The 14,918-nt window shown below is 40.2% G+C and overlaps 1 protein-coding gene across 1 annotated transcript; it reads right to left on the bottom strand.

The window, feature by feature from the left end:
- Nucleotides 1-6,655: 6,655 nt before the first annotated feature.
- Nucleotides 6,656-13,623, bottom strand: LOC128619807 (translocon-associated protein subunit delta-like). Its single transcript, XM_053644253.1, has 6 exons — nt 13,494-13,623; nt 12,541-12,659; nt 12,383-12,457; nt 11,465-11,554; nt 8,536-8,601; nt 6,656-7,263 (listed from the first exon to the last, which is right to left on the bottom strand). Exons 1-6 carry the CDS (start codon nt 13,537-13,539, stop codon nt 7,159-7,161), a joined length of 501 nt encoding a protein of 166 aa, XP_053500228.1. The 5' UTR covers nt 13,540-13,623; the 3' UTR covers nt 6,656-7,158.
- Nucleotides 13,624-14,918: the final 1,295 nt, after the last annotated feature.

Here is a 14,918-nt window from a genome sequence, read left to right as displayed (position 1 = left end):
GACTTATGATGCAACTATCTGCAATAAATACTGCTGTCAAGCAGCCATCTTTCTCTGGAACCTTCTTTCCAGGTCAGAGCTGGTTCCAAGAAACCCTGGGAGTTATCTGGGGTTCATAGAACCACACTTTCCCACAGGTTGCATAGCATAGATTACATCTGTTAACTTCTGCATATGCAAAAGGAGGGTCGTTAGGGGCTAGTTCAACAGTTTGGCAGAAGCCTCAGTCTTTCTTCTGAACACATAAGTATGTTGAGTAGAATCCTTGATTGAACTGTGTTGATCGTGCCCAGCAGTGTTTTGTGTTATCCACTTGGCCCCAAGCGTAAACCACGCAGGTTGCTGGAGAGTCGTCCAATATCCTAGCCTAGATGTCCCGCTGTTGGAGGGAGGTGTCAATCAGCTACCCTACATAGGAATCATTTTCTGTAGATTACAGTGATTTTTTGTAATGCTAGCGGTAAAACGGTTAACATGTTGCCACGCTCATGAGGCCTAGCCCGACGTGCTCGTGATCAGCCATGTTAGATAAAAACGTGTGCAGCACACAAGTGTGGTTGAGCATTCCAAGTCTAAGTTGAGTTGTCCAAGCTTTAAATCTCTCAGTATAACAAATGGAAACCTGCCCTCTGTCCAGTAACGCATGTTGGTGGAATGCAGCGAACGTAGCAGACTCAGCAGTGAACACTGTGTGGTACATTGAGGTAAACTCCCCCCAAAAAACCCCATCTTTTTTCTGCTCTCCAACTCCAGGTGCTTATGGTTAAGACGTGCACTGCATCTCATTAAACCACTGCACTGATTTGGCACATAGGTATGATGAAACATACGCAACCGCAGGGCACTTATTAGATACAGCAAGCTTTGCTTATGGTACCAATAAACTAATTGTCAGTTTACATAAATTCCATGAAGATGTACTATAACCCAGAGGATTACTTTGAGGCTAAATGTGAAACATTGTGCATTACACTCTTAGGAAAAGGTTTCTTAGAAGGATTATATATATATATATATATATATATATATATATATATATATATATATATATATATATATACACACACACACACACACACAGTTGTATCTCAAAAAGTGGAAATTTCAAACATTTTAGATTCATTACACATAAAGTGAACTGTTCAAAGCCTTTTTTTTGTGTTTTAATCTGTTAATGATTATGGCTTACAGCTCATGGAAATCAAAAATGCAGTATCTGAAAATATTAGAACAAAGAATTTATAATACATTTTTTTTTTTACTATATAATACATATAAGAAGTTTTTTTTTATTTCCAGGAGCTGCGAGCCATAATCATCAAGATTTAAAGAAAAAAAAAAAAAAAAGGCTTGGAAAAAAAAGTTCCACTTTTTTAATTAAATTCCAGAAAAAAAAAGAGAATTTTTCCATGACATGCTAATTTTTTGAGCTGCACATGTATACATATGTACAACAAAAAATAGATCAGTCACATGGAAAAAAGTAAGTAAGTAAGTAAGTAAGTAAGTAAGTAAATGCTATTTATATAGCACATTTAAACACAGCAAAGCTGACCAAAGTGCCGAACAGAGTAAAAGTTAAATAGAAAAAGAGGATAAGAACAAATAGAGAAAGACGATAAACAATAGTACAAATGAGATTAAAACGCCTGGGAGAAGAGATACGCTTTCAGTCTCTTTTTAAAAATGAGAATAGAAGGTGCGAGGCGGATGTCCAGTGGCAACTGATTCCATAAATGAGGGGCAGCGACTGAAAAAGCTCTATCTCCCTCAGTTATTAAACAGGATCGAGGGTCATACGAAAGAACCCTATCAGAAGATCTTAAAAACCTGCTAGATGAATGTGGTGTAAGAAGATCTTTGAGTTTGATCATTAAAAGTGTTAAAGACAAACAACAGAATCTTAAACTGGATCCTAAAATGGACCGGGAGCCAATGGAGCCATGCTAAAATTGGGGTGACATGATCATGTTTCTTTGCCCTTGTCAACAGCCTTGCAGCTGCAATTTGAACCATCTGGAGACGAGCAAGAGATGACTGTAAGTACGTAAGATGAAAAGTAAGCACACCCCTACTTTAGCACACCTTCAAATCCATAAATTCAGAATCAGGTGTTCAAGATTGGGTGTCGGTGATTAGAACCGACAAAACGAACTCTTCAAAGAACCTGCATGGGAGGCGTGCCAGGAAATAGCCACTGCAAGACTACAGTTTACCAATGAGCCTATAGGCAAAGACCAGGCCTTTTGGAATAATGTGCTCTGGACAAACAGTGATTAGAACCTGCTCAGGGAGTGCAGGTGGAACCGGTCTTATTTATACCCCTCCCATATCTAGTGTCTGGTGTTCCCTTTGCTATTGAGGTGTGTGGTGTTATCATGCCAAGATCTAAAGAGCTCTATAAGGCCTTCAGAAAAAAGGTTGTGGATGCCCATGAGTCTGGCAAGGGATTTAAAAAAGATCTCCAAATTATTTGAAATACATCATTCCACTGTAAGGAAAATCCTCTACAAATGGCTCAGATTACAAACGGCTGCCGATTGGTCCAGGACCGGCCGTCCCAGCGAATTCAGCCCAAGAGCAGACCAACTGATGCAAAAAGAAGTCTCCAAGAACCCCAAAAGTTCATCACAGGATCTGCTAGTAAGTCTTGCAACTGTTAGTGTCAGAGTGCATGCTTCTACAATCAGAAAGAGATTGCATAAAGTTGACCTGCATGGGAGGCATATCAGGAAAAAGCCACTGCAAGACTACAGTTTACCAATCAGCATATAGGCAAAGACCAGGCCTTTTGGAATAAAGTGCTCTGGACAGACGAATCAAAGATAGAGTTGTTTGTCCACAGTAACAGCAGACATGTTTGGCACAGACCAAAGTTTGCTTCGCTGCCTCAGGGACTGGACAGCTTGCATTCATTGATTCAACTATGAATTCTGCATCATATCAAAGAGTACTTGAAGATAATGTGAGGCCGTCTGTCTTTTTTTGAACCGAAAGTGGGTCTTTTAACAGGATAATGATCCTAAGCACACGAGCAAATCCACCAAGGAACGGCTCAAAAAGAAGAAATGCAGGGTTATGGAATGGCCGAGTCAAAGCCCATCTTGCAACTGAAATAATATTGCAGGAAGAGTGGACAAAAATTCCAGCAAGCCTGGTGGACAATTATGGAAAACGCCTACAAGAAGTTATTTCTGCTAAAGGGGGCAATACGACAGAGCCCTCCACTAATATTGGCACCCTTGGTAAATATGAGCAAAGAAGGCTGTGAAAAATTGTCTTTATTGTTTAACCTTTTGTTTAAAAAAAAATCACAAAAATTCTCTGCTGTCATGGATGTCAAACAATTGCAAACAAAACACAGATTTATTAAAAAATATATATCTTTGTTAAATATAGGTGTGCAACAATTATTGGCACCCCTATGAATTCATATGAGAAAAATATTTTTGAATTATTTTCTCATTGATATTTTATATTACACCTGGGTGACTATGAACAGGAACTTGTTCAACCATGACTTCCTGTTTCACAGGGGTATAAATATGAGGTAACACATAGGCCAAATTCCCTTAGTCGTTTATAACAATGGGTAAGAGCGAGGAATATAGCTGTGATGTGCGGCAAAAGGTTGTTGAGCTTCACAAAATGGAGTGTGGCTATAAGAAAATAGCACAAGCATTGAAAACGCCCATTTCCACCATCAGGACAATAATTAAGACGTTCCAGTCAACTGGAAATGTTATGAATCAAGCTGGAATTGGACGTGTGTCTATATCGTCCCAATGCACTGTGAAGAGGACGGTTCGAGTGGACAAAAAATCTCCAAGGATCACAGCTGGAGAATTGCAGAAGTTAGTTGCGTCTTGGGATCAGAAAGTCTCCAAAACTACAATCCGAAGTCTCCTACATCACCACAAGTTGTTTGGAAGGGTTTCAAGAAAAAAGCCTCTACTCTCCTCCAAAAACAAACTCGAGCGTCTTCAGTTTGCCAGACACTACTGGAACTTCAAATGGGATCGGGTTCTGTGGTCAGATGAAACCAAAATAGAGCTTTGTCATGATAAACACCAGAGGTGGTTTTGGCGCACACAGAGAGGTAGCCATATGGAAAAGTACCTCATGCCCACGGTTAAACATGGTGGTGGTTGTTTAATGTTTTGGGACTGTTTTTCTGCCAGAGGACCTGGACATTTTGTTAGGATACGTGGCATCATGGACTCTATCAAATATCAACAGATGTTAAATGACTGTCTCTGGCAGAAAGCTTCAAATGGGCCGTGGTTGGATCTTCCAGCAGGACAATGATCCAAAACAAAATCAAAATCAACACAAAAATGCTTTACTGAACACAAAATCATGTCCTGCCATGACCATCCCAGTCCCCTGACCTGAACCCCATAGAAAACCTGTGCGGTGACCTGAAGAGGAGAGTCCACCAGCGTGGACTTCAAAATTGGAAGAATCTGTAGGATTCTATATGGAGGAACACTCTCAGATCCCTCGCCATGTATTCTTCAACCTCATCAGGAATTATAGGAAAAGACTCAGAGCTGTTCTCTTGGCAAAGGAAAGTATTGATTAAAGGGTGCCAATAACAGTGGCACACATATATTTAATAAAGTTTTTTTTTTTTTCCGATAAACAGAGAATTTTTGTGACATTTTTGAACAAAAGCTCAAAAGGTTAAACAATAAAGACAAATTTTCACAGCCTTCTTTGCTCATATTTATCAGGGGTGCCAATATTAGTGGAGGGCTCTGTATGATAGCAGTTTTAGAATAAGGGTCATGAAAAGTGAACTTGGAGTTAAAGCTGCTCCTTACAATAATATACAAGATGGAAAAACATATACGGCTCGAGTGTCAAATCAGTTCCTTTAATTAAAAGCGATCCAAGAGATATTTGGTTATACCCATACTTCCCAGAGCAATGTGTTTTTTAAAAGCTTCTCGGATATATTAGAACAGTTCTTGTTTTTGTTTTTTTAAATTAAAAAAAAAATAGCATTTCTTAAGCCAGACATATTGGTTTCCAATAAAGATGTAATTACTTACATCTTTCAGTTCATCCCACTAAACCTCAACAGAATATTGTGTGTGGAGAATTTCCACATGGAAATGTCCAAAGGACTGGACAGAATCTAGTACTTTTGGCGAACTTAATAACAATAAACAAACAAACAAACAACTAAATAAATAACTCACACCCGTGTTATTTAGGGAACAGTGACATAACTAAATTTGGGAAATTTGCACTAACTATATTGTAGGAAACATAACACACCCTAGCAGCTAAAATGTCTGCAAATTCGTCGAATTAATTAAGTGAATCTATTTGCTATTCTCCACCGGCAGGACATTGCGTAAACCTGTGAAAAACAGCACAGAGTGGCGGAAAACAGCAAGGAATACAATCCCTGCCAAAAATGATGGAATGCCAACACTTGTTTTTTTAAACTTCGGTGCAAATAAACAAATTACAGATATTACAAAAAACATTTTTGTTTAATAGCTGAACATTCTGGCTTTGTGAGACAAACAAATTAAATGAAATTATTTTAATTAACTCCATATCCCCTTCGATCAATTAGAGGGGGGAAAAATGGAATCACTCAATATTGATGAAGTTATGGAATCATCAACAACAATAACAAAAAAAAATGAGGCATAGACTTCATTAATGAAAATCAATATTCTCCTCAAGCTGGCTCCAAATTTCCTCGAGTAGCGGTTGACAGATCAGCTTTGCAGGATGGAGCCTGGTCATGGACCGGTTATTTTCATTTCCACCACAAATTTTCAATCAGATTGAGATCTGGACCGTTCGCTGGCCATGTCATTGAGATGATCTGCCTTTCCTGAAGAAAAACTTTAATACTCTTTGCTCTGTGGCAAGATGCATTATCATCCTGAAAAATTACTTCATCTATTCATCCATCCATCCATCCATCTTCTACACCATGAACATCATGCTATACCGGCATGAACATCCTCTAAATGTGGTGATTCTATCATTTTTGACAGGGTTGCACATACCGTACACGAGGAACTGAACACAGAAAAGTGATAGACTGCCCCCTTGTGTTCATACCTGAGTCTTACATGAGCAACTCTTGCTCTAGCTATATACTCACCATCCACTTTATTAGGAACACCTTTACACCTGCTCATTTATGCACTTATCCAATCAGCCAATCATGTGGAAGCTGCACAATGCATAAAATCATGCAGATACAGGTCAAGAGCTTCAGTTAATCTTCACATCAAACATCAGAATGAGGGAAAATTTGATCTCTAGGACTAATTCGACTCGAACATTTCTCATCAAGAAGGTGTTTCAGCCTGCAGACCCTCTGCACACAGGAAGGTTTTTGTTTTTTTGTGTGTGTGAAAATCCCAGGAGATCAGCAGGTTCTGAAATACTCAAACCCACCCGTCTGGTACCAACATCCATGCCACAGTTAAAGTCACCGAGATCACACTTTTTCCTTTAACTTGACTTGACTTGTGCATGATCTTATACATTGTACTGCTGCCACATGATTGGCTGACTGGATGAGTGAATAAATGAGCAAGTGTACAGGCGTTCCTGTTTAAAGTGGACAGTGGATGTACATGTAGAATGAAAACATAAACAAAAAGAAAGAATTAAATCAACTAAAAACATATAGCTTTATTTTTCATAATACGAATGTAAAACATTGTTTTTATTTAATCCATTTGTTAATGTTATTACTGAACCTAGATTCGCTCCTGCTTCGATTTTGTATTAAAGCGACAACCTAAAGACAAATCATAATCCAATACAGTATACAGCTATTATTATTATTATTATTATTATTATTAAATTCAAGTTTTCAAAGTCAGGTGTTCACCTGGGGCAACAAACTTAAAAAAAACACAAAAAAACCCCCCAACATTTTCAACAAATATCTAATGTAATAAATAAATATGACAGAACCAGATTATCTGAAATGTACATTATAAATCCTTGCTTAATCCCCTCTTAATCTCCATTAAGACTACCAGATATTTACAAATCAAGTACTAAAAGGATGAGCATGTAAAGGAATGTATGTACAAAATATGGAGGTATAATGATAAAACATGCTAGTGATCATACAGTAATGCGTGTTGTGTTGTGTTGTGTTTCTCTTCAGGCTTGAATTGTGCTCTTGGCGCTAAAAGCGAAGTAGTAGACCAAGACGCCAATAGCAGCAGCCAGGACCTCTGTAGACACCCAAGGGCCATTCCAAGCTCCCTATGGACAGAAGGCTCAATTTAAACGGCCGTCGTTTATTCAAAAAGTATAATTGATTAGAAAAAAAAAGTCAAATAATTGTGTGATTCCACCAGCTACTGTCGTCAATATTCATGGAGAAAAACGTATTATTTAAACACCCTTAAACGTGTTTTTCAACAGTATTTAGGCTTTTTCTATTTCTCACTCGGTGCATCTAAATTGCCTTTTAATGAAGAAAGAAAAAAAGCTTAAAAAACAAGTGCAAAGAAACAGCATACAGTGGCTGTGAATATGACGTAGACAAATAACTGAAGGTACACTGGCCTCCAGAATGATTGGCACCCTTCATACGAAATGACTGTAACAAACATTACACCGAAAACAATTACATTTCCACTCAAAAAACAAAAATGCACTAATTTAAAAAAAAAAAAAAATCCAAATCAATCAATAAATATTAATCAAATTGACAAAAACACCCCTAGAGAATATTTTTAATAGATACAAACATACTGTCATTCTAAAGGGGAAGGGGGGTAAGTATACATATGAGGTTGCACACATAAGATCCCTTAGTCATCCAAGACTTGACACACACACGTACACACATGTAAGTTGCTCCGTAAGAGTTTCCTTCACGAAAGCATTTCAGCAAATGCAGTGCCTTAGAAATAGAAAGCACTCCATGGTAAAACATGAAGGTGGATCAGTGATGCTTTGGGGCTGTTTTGTGGCTGCTGGGACTAAATCCTGCTTGCCTCTGCCAGGGGGTTCAGATGTGGCCATAGTTAGAGCTTTCAACTTTCAAGAGGAGCTGAACACACTTCCAGATCAACGTAGTAATAGTTAAAGAAACACAATATGAGTGTTTTGCTCTAGCAGTCTCAGTCTCAATCTCTGGCTTTGAACCCTATTGAAACGCTGTGGTCTGAAATGAAGAAAGTCCACATGCACAATCCTAATAAAGACAATAAAGGTGCTTAAAATGTACTAAGATCCCTCTGCAAGTGTCCCAAACATTGTAAGGGATTACAGGAAAAGACTCGTGCTCTGATTCTCTTCAGGGAACGCGTCACATAATTGAGAGTGTGTAAGGGTGATTCATTTGAAACCAGTGTGTTGTAGGAAAAATATGCATTACTTATTTATTTAAATATGTTTTTTTTTTTGTTGTTATAATATCATTTATTGCAGGTTATTATTATGATATATCTTGCATCAATTCCGTTCATTTTCATGAGGGGTGCCAAGAATTCTGGAGGGCACAGTAACCATTAGTGTTCTACTCACCCTGTGATCTACATTGACGGAGAAAAGGGGCTTGATCGTGTCGACGTCCTCATTGTTTCTCTGAGCCTGAAAGACACATGTACAAAACATTTCACATTAGCATCTTTAGTACTTAGTAGAGCTCCTTTTACTGTTATGACCTGCTGCAAACGAGATGCAGATCTTCTGGCAGCGTTCCTGAGGAATCTTAACCCGTTCAGACCTCCAGTTCAGTAATATTCTTGGGTTTGCGTGCTGCGACCGCCTTCTTCAAATCCCACCAGAGATCATCTATGGGGTTCAAGTCAGGTGACTGTGATGGCCCTGTAGAATCTTCCAGGACTTCTTCTGCAACCAAGCCTTGGTGGAATTTGAGGTACGTTTGGCATCATTGTCCTGTTGGAAGGTCCGATGTCGCCCAAGCTTCAGCTTCCTCACAGACGGCGTGATGTTTTCTCCTAGGATTTCCTGATACTTCAATGAATCCATCTCGCCTTCCACACGCTGCAGGTTTCCAGTGCCAGAGGATGTAAAGCAGCCCCAGAGCATCACCGAGCCTCCACCATGCTCGACTGTGGACAGAGTGTTCTTTCTTCATTCTTCTTCCTCCAGACGTACCGCTGATCCATCGTGCAGAAAAGTTCCAGTTTTGTTTCATCGCTCCACAGAACAGAATCCCAAAACTTCTGTGGATTATTGATATGATTTTGAGTGACTTTTCTTGTGCTTTTGGGTCAGTAGTGGTGAACGTCTTGGAGTTCTGGCATGGAAAGCTTCTGTGTTTAGTACACGCCTTACTGTGCTCACTGAAACCTCAGCGCCTGTTACACCAAGTCTCGCTGCAGGTCTTTTACCGTCACTCGAGGGTTTTTCACAACCTGCCTTCTCACAAATCTGCTTGCAGCCGTTGATAGCTTCCTTTTTCTGCCCAGTTCAAGTATTTCATATGTTTTCTACCCCTAGAGAGTTCAGGTATTTCATGTGTTCCAGCTCAAGCACACCTGATGCAACTAATAAAGCCCTTGATTAGTTTAGAATCAGTAAAACAGTAAACCTGATTTGCACTGGGGGTTGAATAATTTTGATTGCAACTGTATCGTCCTCTTTTCTTATGTATTTTTTTTTCTATTTATTTGCGAAGATCAATTGGAATCTTCATTCCGAGCATTCTGTGGATTGTGCATTTATACAGTATCTCACAAAAGTGAGTACACCCCTCACATTTTTGTAAATATTTGATTATATCTTTTAATGTAACAACACTGAAGAAATGACACTTTGCTACAATGTAAAGTAGTGAGTGTACAGCTTGTATAACAGTGTAAATTTGCTGTCCCCTCAAAATAACTCAACACACAACCATTAATGTCTAAACCGCTGGCAACAAAAGTGAGTACACCCCTAAGTGAAAATGTCCAAATTGGGCCCAAACTGTCAATATTTTGTGTGGCCACCATTATTTTCCAGCACTGCCTTAACCCTCTTGGGCATGGAGTTCACCAGAGCTTCACAGGTTGCCACTGGAGTCCTCTTCCACTCCTCCATGACGACATCACGGAGTTGGTGGATGTTAGAGACCTTGTGCTCCTCCACCTTCCATTTGAGGATGCCCCACAGATGCTCAATAGGGTTTAAACCATCACCTTCACCCTCAGCTTCTTTAGCAAGGCAGTGGTCTTCTTGGAGGTGCGTTTGGGGTTGTTATCATGCTGGAATACTGGCCTGAGGCCAAGTTGCCGAAGGGAGGGGATCATGCTCTGCTTCAGTATGTCACAGTACATGTTGGCATTCATGGTTCCCTCAATGAACTGTAGCTCCCCAGTGCCGGCAGCACTCATGCAGCCCCAGACCATGACACTCCCACCACCATGCTTGACTGTAGGCAAGACACACTTGTCTTTGTACTCCTCACCTGGTTGCCGCCAAACACGCTTGACACCATCTGAACCAAATAAGATTATCTTGGTCTCATAATCCATGTCCTTAGTCTACTTGTCTTCAGCAAACTGTATGCCAGCTTTCTTGTGCATCATCTTTAGAAGAGGCTTCCTTCTGGGACGACAGCCATGCAGACCAATTTGATGCAGTGTGCGGCGTATGGTCTGAGCACTGACAGGCTGACCCCCCACCCCTTCAACCTCTGCAGCAATACTGGCAGCACTCATACGGCTATTCATTGAGGGAACCATGAATCCCAACATGTACTGTGACATACTGAAGCAGAGCATGATCAGTATGCAGTATTCCAGCATGATAACGACCCCAAACACACCTCCAAGATGACCACTGCCTTGCTAAAGAAGCTGAGGGTGAAGGTGATGGATTGGCCAAGCATGTCTCCAGGCCTAAACCCTATTGAGCATCTGTGGGGCATCCTCAAACGGAAGGTGGAGGAGCACAAGGTCTCTAACGCCCACCAGCTCCGTGATGTCATCATGGAGGAGTGGAAGAGGACTCCAGTGGCAACCTGTTAAGCTCTGGTGAACTCCATGCCCAAGAGGGTTAAGGCAGTGCTGGAAAATAATGGTGGCCACACAAAATATTGACACTTTGGGCCCAATTTGGACATTTTCACTTAGGGGTGTACTCACTTTTGTTGCCAGTGGTTTAGACATTAATGGCTGTGTGTTGAGTTATTTTGAGGGGACAGCAAATTTACACTGTTACACAAGCTGTACACTCACTACTTTACATTGTAGCAAAGTGTCATTTCTTCAGTGTTGTCACATGAAAAGATATCATCAAATATTTACAAAAATGTGAGGGGTGTACTCACTTTTGTGAGATACTGTATATTAGTAGTAGTAATACTTATTCCCACTAGGAAATAAAATGGGGTCACTGGCCAAAAAAGGTTTCCAAGTCAAACTCATGAGTACTCCTTTGCATGCACTTTCCTATTCTGATTCTTTAACCTTGACAGAAGTGTGCATTATTATTATTTACTAACCTTGCGCAGTGAACTGTAAGACTCCTCGTCAAAGAATTTGACTTGGTACGTCCCCGAGCTGGCCTGCTTGTGAGGAAGACTCCATGACACCTGTCAGAGACACAAAATCAATCCAAGTAAACATACACACAGACAAATACTCATGTGAATGAACTGAAAAATAATTGATTAATCGGCTTAAATGTGGCTTATAAATGAGAATCTTTGTAACTAACTTCACTTATGTATTTTTAATGGGCTTTTTTTTTTTTTTTTACATTGTGTACATGAGTTCTGGCACTGGTAAGGACCCTGGCTCACTACACTTTGGGACATTTATGGCATTTATCAACAACAGGCAGGACGGATATCTTTCTGACATTATATTTCGTATAAAATTGTTAGCTTAATCACACACACACACACACACACACACACACATCTCTGTCATGGTACTTCAAGCAGGATCGTACACTACCTATTAGATTTTAAAAGAAAATCATTAAACACTTAAAAGTCATTTGACTCATATATAGAACGTCAAATAAAGTTAAAAATCACTAACGCAAGTAATCATTTGAGCGCTACAACAACGATAACAAACTACTGACGGGTACATTTGTAGACGAAGTTGGCCGAGAGTTTGTCTGCCATTTTTTGAGGGGCTGAGAAGCTCCAGAAAATACGCAGTCATTTCCAGTAAGGGAACATAATGAGCATCGATGCCCCATGGTTTTTTGCGCTGTGCATTGTGGGATTTTTTTTAAAGAGCAAACATTCCAGTGCACTGAAAGGATTTTGTGATTGAGACAGCCTGTAATACGGCCGACTCCCGGATCAGTGCCCTGACAAGAGAACTAGGGAGCTGATTGAGACGCAGCCCTAGAAAACCCAATGCATTTAGAACTGAATTTTCAGAAATGGATCAAGTATACAGACCTGGTACTTCCCAACATCCTGGCCCCTTGTCACAGGAAACTGTCTTCCATTGACATCAGCATACAACGCTACACTCTGGTGACAAAAAGCAGCACGGTTAAGACGGTTAATGACTTACTCGGGTTATCTGGAAATGTCCGAAGCATGATAAAAGCTACCTGTACTCCGTTTGCACAGGACAAGCTGAGCTCAACGATGAAGACGGACTCGGATGAGATGACTGCATCATTGGTTGTGTATGTCGACGGTGTAATGACGGGGTTCAGACAACCGTCCCCTACACACACGGAGGATACACACTTTTTACTTCAATTGACTCACAGATTCAAAGCTACTCAGCAGCCAGACGCACCTCAATAACCTCAGTGATTTATTCTTAAAAATACACAAAGTAAACAATATATATTTTTAATAGGTGAAGTTAATATATCCATCCATCCATCCATCCATCTTCTACCGCTTACTCCTTTTCAGGGTCACAGGGAACCTGGAGTCTATCCCAGGGAGCATCGGGCACAAGGCGGGGTACACCCTGGACAGGGTGCCAATCCATCGCAGGGCACAATCACATACACATTCACACACCCATTCATACACTACGGACACTTTAGACATGCCAATCAGCCTACCATGCATGTCTTTGGACTGGGGGAGGAAACCGGAGTACCCGGAGGAAGTTAATATATTTGGATGTTTAATATTTAAAATCCTTAACGTTTAAATGATGTACCATAACAACCACACGTCTACCCTGCAGAAGATAAAATAAAACAATAGGAAACCATCAGAGAAATTCTAATGGGTTTCACTACAAATACCATTACAAACCATCAGCTAACCATTACCAATATTGGTCCTTAACGGTATCCACTAGACATAACGTGCCACCAATAGGCACAAAGAGTTCCAAGGCAGCAAATTACCAGTGGAGCCACACAGGGACCATTACAACCAATACAATTACCATTATAACCATTAGAAATTCTATGAGGGCTTCTATTGTTGTTGTTGTTGTTGTTGTTGTTGTTGTTTTCAGCAGGGTAGCTAGTGATGTAAGAATACAGGGATGAATGCTCAGTTAGTTATAAAAAATATATATATATACACTCACCGGTGCACACGCTGAAGAAAAACGCAAAAATGAGCCAACTCTTCATGGTTGTTTTAACAAAAAAAACAGCCTCTCACAGCTGCTAACACAACAGCGTAGGGCGCAGGGAGATGACGTGTACTCCCCGGAAGTCAGCGCGCGTACTGTACGAGTGCGGAGGTCGTGATTAAGGCTCCACTATTCACCCTGACAAATCACACTGTAGAGGAACAATTTAATCATGAGGTTAATCAACTAAAACACTGCTACTAATTTAATTGAGGAGATGCGGTGGACTTTCCCCCCCCCCATTATTCAACTGTTTTATTTTGATTTGTTTAAAACTTAGATTTGTAATATTACTGAATACAGTGTTTCTTTGTTTGGGTTTCAAGGAAAAGTGTCCTCTTCAGGGCATTTTATTAGGGTATGTGCATACAGCATCAGTTAACAACCCATCGCAGGACACAATCGCACACACATTCACACACTACGGACAATACAGACAATTTTCCGAGTACCCAGAGGAAACCTGTGAAGCACGGGGAGAACAAACTCCACACACACAGGGCGGAGGTGGGATTCAAACCTATTCTAAAATGGATATTGAATGACCCTGGGGTCGGGGGTTCGATTCCCACCGTGGCCCTGTGTGTGCGGAGTTTGCATGTTCTCCCCGTGCTGCGGGGGTTCCCTCCGCGTACTCCGGTTTCCTCCCCCAGTCCAAAGACATGCATGGAAGCTGATTGGCATGTCTAAAGTGTCCGTAGTGTATGAATGGGTGTGTGAGTGTGTATGTGATTGTGCCCTGTGATGGATTGGCATCGTGCCATCCATCACATCACATCACATCACATCGTGCCCGATGCTCCCTGGGATAGGCTCCAGGTTCCCCGTGACCCTGAAAAGGATAAGCGGTATAGAAGATGGATGGATGGAATGACCCTAGGTTTTTTATTTATCTGAATAAAATGCTCATTTGCTACCTAACACAGTAAAAGAAATTCGTGTCAACATAAAAACTGTACATGCAATTACCTACATATAAATAAATAAATAAATACATTTAATATATCACTATAATATACTTTTTGTAATTCTGAACTCAACACTATCAGTCTGTTTTGTAAGTGCATTTTTGAAAAGGTTTCTGGAAGAAAGTATTTTTTAATGATGCTTTTTTTTCTTAAAAAAAAAAAAAAGATTACTTAGATTACTTAATTTGTACCTTCCCAGTGGTCTTGGCTCTATGTCGTGAAACGAATTCACATGTACTCAGTAATGCTATCAAAATATTACTTTTGGTTAATGGCATAAACATACATCAAAGGCTTTCTCTCAGTGAGAATTCGGGGCTGTGTCCCAAACCACATTTTGTGCACGTAATAGTTTGCCTAAGGTGTATGAATTAAAACATTATTTTATACAGTATATTTCACAATAATG

This window comes from Ictalurus furcatus, chromosome 15 (genome assembly GCF_023375685.1).
Source record: "Ictalurus furcatus strain D&B chromosome 15, Billie_1.0, whole genome shotgun sequence".
Lineage (NCBI taxonomy): Eukaryota > Metazoa > Chordata > Actinopteri > Siluriformes > Ictaluridae > Ictalurus > Ictalurus furcatus.
Note: the sequence above shows the minus strand (reverse complement) of the source record. Positions and strands in the feature narration are given on the sequence as shown.

Excerpts from the sequence above, each read along its gene's own strand:
- LOC128619807 (XM_053644253.1), bottom strand. The coding sequence starts at position 13,539 with ATGAAGAGTTGGCTCATTTTTGCGTTTTTCTTCAGCGTGTGCACCG. Across the intron at positions 12,458-12,540 it reads CCTGTGCAAACGGAGTACAG|AGTGTAGCGTTGTATGCTGA; the intron begins GTAGCTTTTATC and ends TTTTGTCACCAG. Across the intron at positions 8,602-11,464 it reads CTTACAGTTCACTGCGCAAG|GCTCAGAGAAACAATGAGGA; the intron begins GTTAGTAAATAA and ends TGTGTCTTTCAG.